Source organism: Microchirus variegatus (genome assembly GCF_963457635.1).
Source record: "Microchirus variegatus genome assembly, chromosome: 1".
NCBI classification, from domain to species: domain Eukaryota; kingdom Metazoa; phylum Chordata; class Actinopteri; order Pleuronectiformes; family Soleidae; genus Microchirus; species Microchirus variegatus.
Window position 1 is genome coordinate 14,733,503 of NC_139802.1, and position 14,268 is coordinate 14,747,770.

The 14,268-nt window shown below is 40.1% G+C and overlaps 1 protein-coding gene across 1 annotated transcript; it reads right to left on the minus strand.

Moving 5' to 3' along the window:
• Positions 1-9,108: 9,108 nt before the first annotated feature.
• Positions 9,109-14,268, minus strand: prdm13 (PR domain containing 13; the record flags this gene model as incomplete). Its single annotated transcript, XM_083892318.1, has 4 exons — positions 9,109-10,595; positions 12,397-12,517; positions 12,605-12,736; positions 14,101-14,268. The coding sequence occupies 4 exons, from the start codon at positions 14,266-14,268 to the stop codon at positions 9,109-9,111; spliced, it is 1,908 nt and encodes a 635-aa protein (XP_083748444.1).

The following is a 14,268-nucleotide window of genomic DNA, read 5'->3' on the forward strand; positions in this document are numbered from 1 at the left end:
CAGAACATGAACGGTGGCCTTGGAAATACAATGTAAGCGTGTTATTTTATGTTTACTAGTTCTTTTCCCTTGGTCCGCACTGTTTGTTTGCTCGAGCCGGCTCTGTCCTTTTTTGGAGTTTGCTAACCCTGTCTGTCCAACCATCTGGTTTCAGCTTTAATCTGGGGTCACAGCTCAGACAACCAAAACAAAATCATATAAAATCCGCTGGTGAAGTGACTGGCCTTTATTTTTGCAATCACTATATTTAAATCTAAAAATGTCAACTTGTATTATGTAAAAACTGACTGCAGAGTAAAAGGGTAACCATCTACATTTGTATTTGCCTTCATTTGTGCGTCATGATTTTCAGCATAAAGACACCAGCTCTGAGGAGAAGTACTTGCATCCTGTTTCTTTACAACAGTGCCTTGTAAGACACTGAGGCTCTCGGCGTAAGTATATAAGTGTTTACTGAGCTCTGCCTGCCTGCTCAAAAATGTTAGTGTCTTTCAACAGAAGTCCGCCGGAGAAACACTCCGTTGTGCAGCAGAATTTTGCAAGCACTTGAGGTTACAGCCACAGCTTACAAGATTGCTCTCAAGGAAAATGTTTTGGGAAACTGTGGCAAATGTTGGATTTGTTCATTCTGTACTAAAGGAAATTGTTCCATGCATGTCGTATCAAATATCCAAAGTGATATCGTCCTCAGCGACGTGTGGCAAAGTTATAACACAGGGGTTTTTATGGTGGAGGCGTATAACAGGTAGTTTGAGCAACATGTCTGCCGAACAGCATACCAAACCTCTGTGAGGTTTATCCTGCAACGTGGTGTGTATCTGCATGTTGTCTGGCGTTATTAAGATATATTATTTTTATGAAAAAGATGTTGATGCTCGAGGGGGGTTGGGGGGTGTATCTATTTGTTCTGCTCAGGGTCAAGAGAAACCGGCAACCTGGGGGTAGGAACTTGAACTTTTCAATCACCACTTGTCCCCAGATTGAACAGTTCTCTCTATGTCTAACCCCAGTGATTTTGCAGCAGATGTTTACAATTCTGCTGAGGGCATTTCTGTCATTTGCACGCACCATTAATAAATACAGTTGTAGTAACTACTGTACTAAGTATTTTGTGCTGTTTTCTTGCTCTCATTCTGTTGGTAGCCTATCATCGCTTCAGGCCACCTTATAAAAGTATACACATTTTGTATTATTATTGTACATTTTATGTACAAATAGCATCAGAGGGAAAGGTGCATCAGCAAATAACATAAAATACAAATAAATAAAATAAATTACAATAGAAGGTAAATCAACTCAGCTTTCTTAAACATCGGGGAGAGTTATATAATCTCTGGGCTTTGGAACCATTTTTTACATTCAATGTTGTGTAAAACATGAACACAGAGTTCAGTGTCAGTGGATTGTTTTCTTTCAACCACTTATGAACGCATGTACTGTGTTACATGAGAAAAAAATACATCGTCCATAGTTTCAATGTTTTCACAAAATGAGCAGCTGTTTTCTTCTATGGTGAGTCATAGTCTGAATAATTCCTTAGAAGGATAATCTTTTTAAGCTTTTTTTAATCAAATGTATTCAATATATCATGTTAAATCTGTCGTCCAGGGAATAATTTCTCCGTATTTTCTAATGAAGAAAGTTCCTCTCGTCTCCACTTTTGCTCTTTGGTTTTGAGACCCGCCTACTTCCTGGTCACCTCGCGTGCACCCGCTTCCGCTTCCGCCCGTGCAGGTATGTCGTAGCAACAATTTGTTTGTTTGAAATTTTAACCATCCGATCTGCTGGTAGATATGTCGTCGATTGTTATTCGTTTGTGGAAACATCGTCTCAACTGTCACAGCTTGTGGGTGGATTATTACCGGCACCGTTCGTGACGACTCGGGGTTTTTTCTACCGGTTTGTAGCTGCGGTAGCACCGCGCTCCCTCTTGGGGGAGCGATGAGCCTGAAAATATTTTTTTAATTTTTTTTTTAAAACTAGTTTCATTTCACTGCAGTTTATTAAGTTTTTTAGTTAGATGCTTTACATAAACAGAAGGTAGTACAAAAGTATAAGTCTGGCTCACCACAGGACAACAGGTGATCACATTTTATTACTGTCTCCCAGTCTAGTATAAAGTACTTTAAAGGGATACTTTAAAAAAAAGTAGGTAGGGCGAGTTGTCTTTGAATTCGAAAGGCTTTTATGTTCAATTCCTGGCTCTGCTAGTCTGTATGTGTCCTTGAGCAAGACACTTAACCCCATGTTGAATCATGAAGATGTGTGAATGACAAAACTGTAGTGTTAAGCAGCTCGTCATCGAGTGTAGAAAAGTGCTATATAAATACAGGCCATTTACCAACTCTTCTTCTATTTTTTATTGGGAAGTAACGAGTAACAGAGACAGTTAGGGGAAATGTAGTGTGGTAAAAGTCCACATTGCTAGAAATACAAATATCAGATATGTGAATTTTGCACTGAAGTACCGTAAACAAAGTATTTGTACTTTTCACCGTTTTTGAGTGCAGTGAAATATAGAATCTGGAGTGACACTTCTATGATCTATGCTCCTTAAAAACCCTGTATCAGTTCCCATTGCATTCATTTGTGTTTACATTTAGCTGGTATGTCAACTCTTCCACCTCCCTCAAGTATAAAAACTGATATGTGATACACATTTTTTTTTTCTTATATGATTCTCTAAAATGTGTGTAAAACTCGCCTAGTTACAGAAAGCCTAATGTTCCCAAAGGAACAAAGAAACTGTGTATGTTTCGTTAACTTTTCCTCCTCTGCAGTCTGACTGACTCCACAGTGAAGGGCAAACTGCCTCAAATTTGCCCTGCAAATTACTTTTAATAAATTTGAATTTGCCTTGGCTTTTTTATACTGATCTCTCAGGTTTCAGCCTCCACCCCAGTACAATGGACGTGAATGTAATTTCATCACTGATGCTCAGAAATAACACTGGGAAAATACTATTTTTGATAATTAAGGGCCGTGTATCTGTCTGCACATAGAGTTGATGTTTTCAGTTATAAAAGGTCAGTAGTGGTTGCAGTTTCACTCTGAATTATCCAAAATAGCAAGGACAAAAACTCTGCAACTTTGCAGTTTCTAATGATTTTTTAAAAGGAAAAAGGGGAAATAAAATAATTAAAAAAAAATTTTTTATCGGAGTGGTCGTTGGTCTCGGAGAAACTATTATCTGGAAACCTTGGGAAATTAAAACATGCACACGCGTGCATGTTGTAAGTGAAATCATGTCATCTTTTTTTGAGCGTGGCTTCAGTTCACCAAAAAATTTCGAGCGATTCGAAAGACTGACCAGCTGACCGAAACTCTTCTGAAACACTTCTCCCGAAGACCTGGCGTGTCCTGGAGATGGCATAAAACCTGTGTGCCTGTGCGATCTGTGTGTGTCAGGTGGGAAGACAGAAAGTGAAGGGCATGCTTGTGACTTGGAAAAAAAAAAAGAAATCCAGCTGGCTTTACTATTCTAAGAATAATGAAAAAGCCTTGAGGATTTTAAACTACTTTTTTTTTGTTATGGTGGAGGTCGAAGAACTATTCAACATCCTCATAGGGATTTAAACAAGTTAAGTGGGACACTGTTCCAAGTTCAAAATAAAGCCCCGCATTCTCCTCTTTATTTTGTCTTGCTGTATTAATGCAAAGGAAACCTGATGAGGTCTTTGTGTTGGAAATTCTGTTCCAACACAAACCTAAATGTAACAATATCGTAACCTTAAATCTTATCTCAACAGTTTCATGGTTTATGTTCAAGTGGCTCGGTTTTTCAGTATTATGAAGCAACTTTAACATCAGACGACCGTGTTCTTCACCGGCATACTAAACGGTGATTGTACTTCACGTTGACCTCCTTCATTGTTGGCTGTCAGTGTGAGTTCAGAATTATCCACATTATATTTGAATGCATGAATGAGACCTTCCCTTTCCTTTTGTCATTTTTGGTCCATTCTCATTCAGCCAATTAACCTCGAAAGGCCTCTTTTCCACCAAGTGGTACAGTCCGGTTCAGTTGTTAAAAGTTTTGGAGGATAAAAATAACCAATCAGTACCGTCCCACTTTTTGGCACCCTTCTGTTTGGGGTAGTTTGCACTAGTCCTGCACCAGAAGGGTGGACGGAAACAAACTGCAGTCTGTTGATTAGTCGACAGAGAATCATCTCTTTGAACCAAATGGGGGGAAAAACCTCACCATTTGGTTCAAATCTGCTTGTGTTTCTTTTTATAATGAATCATGCCAGCACACAGCAATGTTTACTGTGTTGCTTATTCTCAGTGTTATAGCCATTTTCTATTAATATAATTTGAGTGTATGTAAATTCTTATTTTGATATAAGAGTTCTATTTCTCCCTATGTGTGTGTGGGTGGGTTTTCTCTAAGATTTGCCGATTTGGGGATTAGGCAAATTTAAACTATATATTTATATGTATATGTGTATATATATATGTATATGTGTATATATATGTATATGTGTATATATATATGTATATGCGTATATATATGTATATGCATATATGTGTATATATATGTATATGCGCATATGTGTATATATATGTATATGTATACATAAGTGAAGAGTATTCAATAAGGTAACGAGAGATTTTATTCTGAACTAAATCTCCACAAAACTCTTCTCTGAACACTTACAGTTGAATAAATATTTCATGACTCACATCTCCTTTCAGCGTCCAGGCCTTTATAATAGCAATATAAGGCAGACAATATGTAACCATTATGTTTTACCAAAAATGGGGTGGTTGAATAAATGGCGCGGCTGACCTACAGCCATTCATTCCTGTCCTTCCTGTATTCAGTTCAGCGTTGCCTGTTTCTCTCTTGATTCCAGCTTTTGTGTCCTTGCTGTAATTGTACTCCATTTTTTTTGAGCACATGCCAAGAAATATTGATTGCGTTATGTATGATGATTGGCCCTCAGTTTATATATTTTCGTATTCAGCCTTTTGCACTGAAAGAACAATTCGGCGGCGGCTACAAAAGCAGATTTTCTTTTGAAGTGATTAAACACCATTTCAAATTGATTGCTTTAAGCCTGTATTCCAGCTGCATCAGCAGGGCATAGTTGGCATATTTAGTAGTTTCAAACCCCAACGTGAAGCTGAAATGTCTGCTACCTTTATCACTGCCATGAAAAGAATTCCTATGATCAAGGTTACCGCATCAGGTTCTAGGGGAAACTCAAATTGTAGCCTGGAAACAGGTCGTCCTTGATGTGGTGGTTGGCCTGCTGGTGAAGTCTGATTTTGGATTTAATTCTGGGCCCTGAGTCAAACGCTCTCAATCAAACTCCTTTTCCCCAATGTTCCCACTAATGAACGGCACTAATCGATTGAAAACGCCGGTGGGAGGGGCCGAGCAAGCAGGGTGTTATACTGTGAGAGGGGAAGGGCGTCTGAACACAAACAGCCCCTGGATCCGGTCCAGAGTAATGTGGGGGCCTGTAGTGGAGAGTCCTGTGTATTATACACAGATGAGACAATACAGTATAATACATGGTACAGTGAACTCAAGCGAACAGGCACATAAAGGGACAGTGGGCTCTGAGCTTCTGAAGCTGCTCCCCTGCTGAGAGTGAAAACACTTTGTGTTTAATTACAATAATTCCTGTAGGTTGAATTATGGCATGCGTTTTGTGGCCAGTTACATTGAGGATATGTGTATGGTATAAATTCTGGTGATGGATTTCGTATGCATTACACTAGCCCCTTTCTTCGTTTTGTGTTAAGCAAGGGAATAAATTTAATCCGCGCCTCTTAGAGCGAAATGTCATGACATCACATTCAACAGAAAAGCACAGTGGTCTTTTTTTTTCGTCCTGTAAACGCTAACATGACCATGCAATCACCAAACTCCCACAGTTAGAAAGACTGGGGGTCAACGTTGGGTTGGGAAAAAAATAAAACATTTCATCTCTAGTACCTGCAGATACAGTCTTACACGGTGTGGCCGGGTGGTGTTTGAGTGGGTGAACAAAGATCAACCACTGAATCAAAAGCTTTGCTCTGTTGTTTGGTTCTGTCCACTCCACCTCAGGCACCTGACTTGTACTCAACCCAACCATCCATTTTCTCTACTAATGGGCAAAACTGCTCACTGCATGTGTGTGTGTTTGCACTGCTCCACTTTTTCTGGTTGTTATCGGAGTGGAAAAGGCCACTTTCCCCCCCCCCCTCCCAAGACGGGGGAGTCAGAGCTTCCACTTCGATTTAATATGTTGTAAAGACTCTACTTGAACTGGATTATTATCTTGTGTTGAACTTGTGAGTTGATGTGAATTTCAGTAGTGATGTCGTACGATTAACAATGTCAATTCCTGTTCATACGTGGAACTATTGGTCTAATATACATATGTAATATGTAATCTTATATTTACACAAAATGCTGTTGTGGCCCAGAAACGGTGGAATGATCAGGCCTCTTTAAATCTCTTCTTAAAACTCACCTCATTGACACTATTTAAATTGTTGTTATTTCCATTTAAGTCGGTTTTATTTGATCTGTTTTTTTATTGTGGTTTTTAGCCATGTCTTTTATTTTAATTGTCTTGGATGCATCTCTGAGCTATTGTGCCTTTTATTTATTCTTCTTCTGCACATCACTTTGGTTCACTGTGGTTGTTTTACAGTGCTTTACAAATAAAGTTGGATTGGATTGGATATTCTAACGTGACACATTTTGGCCTGAGTTAAGGTTTCCCTGAGTTCACTTAGGGTGAATTATCTTCCACTTGGCTACAACCATGTAGTGATGTCACCCATAAGAATATGAAATCTCACTTCACCATTTGACCAGCGCCATGTTGAGGTTTAACAGATACAACTGTACAGATGCAAACAGGCTCCTATTGGACGATAACTGGCCATTACTCATGGGAAATTCACTTACAAAATTGACATCAAATTCTATTAAAGAAGACCTGAACCTAGTCATCAAATTATTAATATGACTTTTTTTAAATTATTATTGTTAGTAGTAGTAGTAGTAGTAGTAGTATTAATAAGCACTAAAATAGACATTTGAAACATTTTAAAATCATATTTTTTAGAAGAATGTCTACCATTGTCACCACCATGACCATACTCGACAGGAGACAATATGTGTTGTGGCTTCACTGTGCCACATCAAGGTCATATCTTTCCCTCCTTTGCAGCGGCTACAAATGAAACCGGTGACCAGTCTGAAGTATTAAATTGCCAGCAACTGTGGTTTGTCTGCTCTTCTCTGTGTGTGTCGCACACAGTCACACACGCGGAATAGTGTGCACAGATTCAAGGTGTGTAGTTGCAAGGTGAAAAGAAACCGTGCAACAGTGGCCATTGTCCCACTGGTAAATATGACAGAAACGAATTAAAATGTTCAGCAGTTTGAAGTGGAGGCAGTGTGAACTCCCCCACCTCTACCAACCAAAATTCATGTCTTAATAATTAAACAAAACTGTAATGACTGTTAATGCTGACCATTAAGAATTTGCATACATTTCATTAGATTAGGTTGAAGTTGTTCAGGTTTGAGTAATTTTGCACTGACTTCATTGACTTAATATTCTTGTTTCCATCCCTGGCCAATCAAACGGAGGCTCCTGCATGCTTTGTAATCCTTATGTTTATTTATTTATTTATTAATTCATTCATTTTATCTCGGTGACCTCTCATCATTGAGTATTTCTTAACACTGACTATTGATTGAGGCAGTGCAGAAAAGAAAGCACTCCACCACATTTACTAGGTGTAGGTTTTTAATACACAATATTTATATTTCACAACCAGAATGTTCTATTCAATGAAAAATATCTATATTATTATTTTTATTGTTATTATTATTATAATTATTAATAATAATTACAATAATAATAAATACATAATTAAAATGATCTAATTGACACAATTAAGTATAATTAATATCTGTTAATAAATTGAACAGTATTCATTTGTAGGACTTATATCCTCGCATAATTTCGTTATTTTTACTATTTACTTTTTATTTTCCTCTAACAATGCGGACCATAAGGAATCAATAAATCACAGCTTAAAGTGCAATGTCGTCGTGGATAAATTCCACGACATCGAATAGTTTAAATTATTATGAAAATGGTCGGACAAACAAAAACACAAGCATTGGTTTTTTTTTTGGTTTTTTTTTTTTTAAATAAATTTATTCAAAATAACAACGACTGATGGGACAAGAATAAAATATTCTCCTCCTAACAAACAATTTCACTTATAAACAAACGTATACAACACTTTCTCCACTCAAATGTGAAATATCATACAACTTTTTTTACATAGCATTTTAACTGCAATCAATATTTCTTTTTTTTTTTTACTTTATCTAAAAAACATTAAATAAACTGGCTGCTGCTGATAATGATGATATAATGATGATAATGATGCTTCTTCTTCTTTTTTAGAACAGCATGCCTCCGCCAAGAAAGTGCAAATTTGAGTACAGGGTGTTTGTTTTTCAGCGAGGCAGAGAACAAGAGGTCTTAACTGGAGAGATCAAATCAAAACGCTCGATTAAAATCATTGTTTTTGCTGCTGGAATGAGATGCCCGTTGCTGTTTTTAAAGTGCAACAGTTTTATATATATATATATATATATAATTATTTTTTTCTTTTGTTTTTGAAAGGTGAGGATGAAGGGACCCTCACTCACAGGTACTTTTATTTTCAGGGGTAGACAAACACAGAGACACATTATTTTATTATTTTACAGTGCAAAAATATATAATTTAAGATGTGATTTTGTCTCAAATTTAATTAATTGAATTATTTTTCTCAGAATCGACTGACAATTTAGATGAAATCGGCCATTGGATGGATCATAAGGTTTTATGGAAGTGCCAAAATGTGATTAAAACAATCCTAATTAACGAAAATGTCTGGCCATTGATTTTTTTTATTTTTTTTTTTATGTCAAGATATTTTTGAGGTTTTTTTGTGGCATGTTGTGTCAGTCACTAAAAATATATAGAACTCGCAGACCTGATACAAGACTAAATGACATGTTTTGTTTTTGTTTGTGTACACGATTTAAAGACAACGGGACAGTCTCTCTCTGTGGGACATGAGGACACCTCAGTCGTTATTTTTGCTCGACTCTTGGTCGCTCTGGTCGTCGGTGAAGCACACGTCCACGTCACTGTCATTGTCGCTCTTTTGCTCCGCGTCCTCGAACAGGTCGCCCGCTTTGTCCTCCAGCTTCTTGACGGTGTGCCCGGGGTGTCTGGACTTGACGTGCCTCTCCAGGTCGCGCCTCCGCACCAGCACCTTCCCACAGAAGTCGCACCTGTAGGGCGTGTTTCCCTCCGCGTGGAGCCGGATGTGCTTGTTCAGGTTGCTCGGGTCTCCGAAGGGCCGGAAGCACACCTTGCACTTGAGCGGTTTGTAACCCGTGTGAGTCCTCATGTGGATTTTCAGGCCGTATTTTCTGGAGTACAGCTTGCCGCAATAAAGACACAGGTGTCCCTTTTTCGGTTTGCCAGAACTGGTGTTGCTGGCGGCCCCAGCGGGCATCGACTCTAACCTCGTCCGGTTCTTCTCTGCAGCGATTTCGGACAGCTGTTGCGTGTGCATGGCGATCTCTCGGTCGATGTTGGTGATGGAGCCCAGGTCTTGGCTCAGGGAGGGCGCGCCAAAGTATGACATGGACTCTGGGTACTTCAGGAGGTTTCCAAAGTGAAATTTGAGCGGGTAGTAAGGTGAGCTGTACAGGAGCTCGCCGTTATAGACGGTGAATGGCATCACCGGGATGTTACAGTCTCCCCCGTAAGTCTTTACACCGTCCATGTGAGGGAGAGAGAATCGTTCAAAGTGGAGTCCAGGGGGCACCTGCGGGTAACGGGAGGGCGACAGACCCGTGTGCATTCGACTGTCTACGTGCTTAAAAGCCGACGTCTCCTCCATGTGAGGCAGCAGCGGGAAAGCGCGGATGGCGTTTGTGCACGGCACCATTGGAGTCGTGGCGTCCATCATTGCGGGTTTTGAAGGGTGGTTCCCGCCTCCATTGAGAGTCTCGCCCACATTGCGGATTGGTTTCATGCTGCCAATCAGTTTGCCGAATCCCATTCCGCTCAGCTTCGCGACGCCGGCCTCCTCTCTGGAGAGGTCCGCGCCGGGCACTTTGGAGACGCCGGTTGGCTTAAAGGCAGAGCGCACGCCCGGGTGGAAGCCCATGCTGCTCAGCATGGAGGACGTGGCGCCCAGGCTGAGCAGCTGCCCGTGGTTTCTCGCTGCGGTGACGCTCATGTCGAGGGCCCTGTCCTGCTCCTCGGAGTTGGTTTTCTTTGACAGTCCGGCTTTGATTAGAAACGACGAGGAGGACACTGCTCGCCTGCCAGAGTCTGAGATGGAGGAGTTGCTGTGGCCGCTTCTTGGGGAGGTGGAGGTGTTGGGGATGTCTCCAGACTTTGGTGACCTGCTGAATGTCTCGGTGCCTCTCGCCTGCTCGTTGCTCACAAACCCCCGGCCGTTGCTCAGAGCGCAGTGGAAGTGGACGTGAGCCTTGAGTGTGTTGGGGTATTTGAATATTCTCCAGCAGTACCAGCAGATGTAGCGCTCCTCACCTGCAGAGACAACAGCAAGCATGAACATTAATTATGGGATGGTTGCACCGTACATCATTACATGACACAACACGGCGTGAATGGTAGTGTTATTAGGCCTTTTAATGGCATGAAACGTTCACTGCATTTTCATGCGTAAAAATGCCAGACCCGTGCGTAAAATGAAAATGACAGGTTTGGTTACCTGTAGAGGCCTGTAATCTCCCTCATACACAAACATTGGCAACCATTTTCCATAATAACATAAACCATATGCCGAAAGAAACTGAAAATAAATAAAAACTGACACTATTTATTTTGCAGCATTGATATTAAAAATAGTTTGTTTTTTTTTTGTTTTTTAATACATCCCTTCTCATAATGTTTCCCTTTAAAGCGAAATATTGTATCGCCTATTGCTGCACTTCATTATCTTTTTATTTTTAAATGATGCCGATTCTAAGATCTGATGCCAAATGTTATCAGGCCCAGGGAGCCACCTTAATGGTCCCCAGTCGCGTATTCAGAGGTTAATATAGTTGTAATGATTTTGTAATCCTCATATGGGCCATTGTCTGCGTTCACCATCAAAAGAGCAAACGCCCTGCCCAATCTGGCGCTCTGAGATCGGTGCATTGACTGCGGCACTTTCCCCTCTCTGTGCTCTTTCCCGTGGAAGTGACAGCAGCTGTTGCTTGAAATCGCGAGTCTGCAGAAACAATGGCGCGGGCCCATCTGTTGACGCCTAATAATGGGAAGCGAGCGTATGTCCAGGAGCGCACACGGTGGTGCTGGGCCGGAGAATCAGGGCAATATACACCCCACATAAAAGTTAGCATTCATTAGGCCACAATACTTTAACGCACCCACCTAATTTACCGTGAAGCACTCGTTCACCAACGTATTTGCTTTTGACTGCATGAATATTAATGACGCTCTGGCATTTGTTAACCTCCGTCTCTGGGGTTGAATCATCAGTCTCTATAGTTCTTCACAAATATGTCACGTTTTTTTTTCCTTTTAATTGCTGCTTTTAAATCCCGTGCTTTCAATCACCCTGATTACTTTTTCACATTTTCCACAAAGCAAGTTTTGATATCACTTCAAGCTTCTTTTTTGTTATTATTTCACCAACAAGAGAGCATTCAGTTTCAGAAAGAAAGAGTGACAGAAGCTAAAATCGGTGTCTCTTGACGAAATCTAATCTATCTCTTGTTAATTATAATCTCTTTTTAACGGATTAGCTGCTGCTGATCCGGTGTTTTGTCAGGATCAGACATTAATCCCCAAGCGCAAAACAGCAAATCCCCCAAATTACCACCCAAACACATGGATTAAAATTCCAAACGCAGACCAAAGACGAGGAAGAAGACGTCACTCAGAAAGTAAATAAAATAAATACTGAGACTTAATTTCAGTTCAAGAAATAATCTCTCTTTCATTTTTCTTCCAAAAATAAAGATGTCAAAGTGAATTGAAATTCCATATCTGAGCGATAAAAAGGCCATTACAGACATTGGCTGATATTTAATAGACATAACTGGTCTGTGATGGAGCTTTTTCACCATGTCGATGGCACAAACCAGTGTTTCAAATCACCTACTGAATGTTAGTATTATTATCCTTACTATTATTACTATTACTATTATTGCAGATGTGATTATTCAGTGTTCCAAACCTTCACCAGTAACTGATTAAAAGCTTTATTGTTACTGTCTTGAATAGAAAGACAGGAATAAAAAACATGCAATGACAGGAAGAAGAAAAAAAAACCTTGGTTAAATTTAACTCGTCCTCTATAATTAACAATCTCGTTAATTACCTTTCTCATCGTGCGTGGGAGTGGCCGTGGTGGGGATGTCGTACCACTGGGCCAGAGCATTCGAGTACCAAACACTGAGCTCCTCTCCAGCAGGGATTTCCCTGAGCACGCGGTAGAAAATCTTTTAAAAAAGCAGAAAAGCTCTGGTTACATTCATGTATATTTTAAAATTTCATTAAATGGCTGAGTGACTGGGTGAGAAATTCACCTGTCCACCAGGTAAGTCCGACACTGCCTCCAGGTTTTGCTCTTGACTACTCCTGGCGGCGCGGATCAGTCCGATCCAGTCTGGCACGGGACAGCCCGACTCGTCCACGAACTCCCCTCGCACGAGTCGGATCTAAAGGATGCAGAGAAAAAAAAATGGTGAGAGGAAGCTCTCTGCAAGTTGTACAACAAATAGTGCAACTTTAAAATGTGTGTTCCTTTTACTATTTATTATTTCTTCACAATTTCATTATTTCACTTTCCTTCCGTGTCACCTATTTATTTTTCTTTCTTTCTTTAAATACCTGGAGATGGCGCAGTCACGTCTGACCCACACTCGCCCCCTTTTTTAATGCGCCTTTATCCGCTCTGCTGATAATTTACTAAAGAGAATGACACACGGGCCTAATTGAGTTGATATGGGAAACGAATTTGAGGAGTGTCAGAGCGTCTCTAAAGTGTTCAGGGACATTAAAGATAGAAGCGTGACATTTGACACAGAGATTGCACCTGATGATCGCCCTGCAGCCCGGGGGCCGCGCATTTAGACGCATCAATCACAGGCGCTGACAGCTCCAACAATAACAGGGCGCGGTTAAAGATGCGAGTTGTTTACCACTGTCTATGCATTTGAAATAATACATAAATAAATAATAATAATAATATAAATAATGATCATTGAAAGTTTGACTTATGTGTTTATTTATTATTTTATTGATGATTGTCTAATGTTTAGCCTTATATTATATTTGTTTTTCGTAATATTTCAAAGGGAAAATCTAATTCTAATAAACTAAACACAGATTATATGATTTTAGCATCTTTAATATTTGTTGTTATTGTGGTTATTTTCTCGCCCTCAGCCTCCCTCAGGCAGAGGGGCCTCTGTGGCATCTTTCTTTGGCCGGATTGCATTAAAGTTAAACGGCTCATCGGGGGTGAAACAGGCCCGGCAGGCAGTGAAATGTGAGGCGGCAGAGCCACAGCCATGTAGATCCATGCAGAGCCATGCAGCGCCGGGCCGCCCATTAGGCCGGTTAAACACAGACACTGACAGCTCTGCCACTAATGGAGCTCAATTATTCCCAGCGTGACAAGCCAAAGCAATTAATAAGCGAAGGCCGATGGAGTTTGACGGAGCAGTTTGAAAATCAAAACCGTGTTTGTTTTTTGTTTTCTTGTAATATAAATATTATAAGTATTAGAAGGATTAAGCAAAAGTGACACAGTTTGTTTGTTTTTATTTAATTTATTAATGGGAATAAATGTCGAAAGTCATTTGACAATTATATGTTTAAAATAGTCATGATTTTATTTTTTAATCAATTTGAAATAAATTATTAAAGTAAAAGTTTTGTTTTATATAATTTAAATATCCAATGTCATTATAACAATTCCAAATTCAGACGTACAATTTCAAACTTTTAAAGTGAGTAAAATAAATAAATAAAATAGAATAATATTTTGAGGATGTCACGTCCGTGTTCTTAAACTTACCTTCTTCTTGGGTCCAACTTCCTTGCGGTCCGTCACGTACTTCCCCAGCTTGAAGACGCCCGGTACCGGTCCTATCCGGAGTCCGGCTGGGATGCTGCAGTCCGCAAACACACTGACGGTGGTGGACGCCCTGGTGGCTTGCATGGCGTGGGGTGAGATCAGAACCAT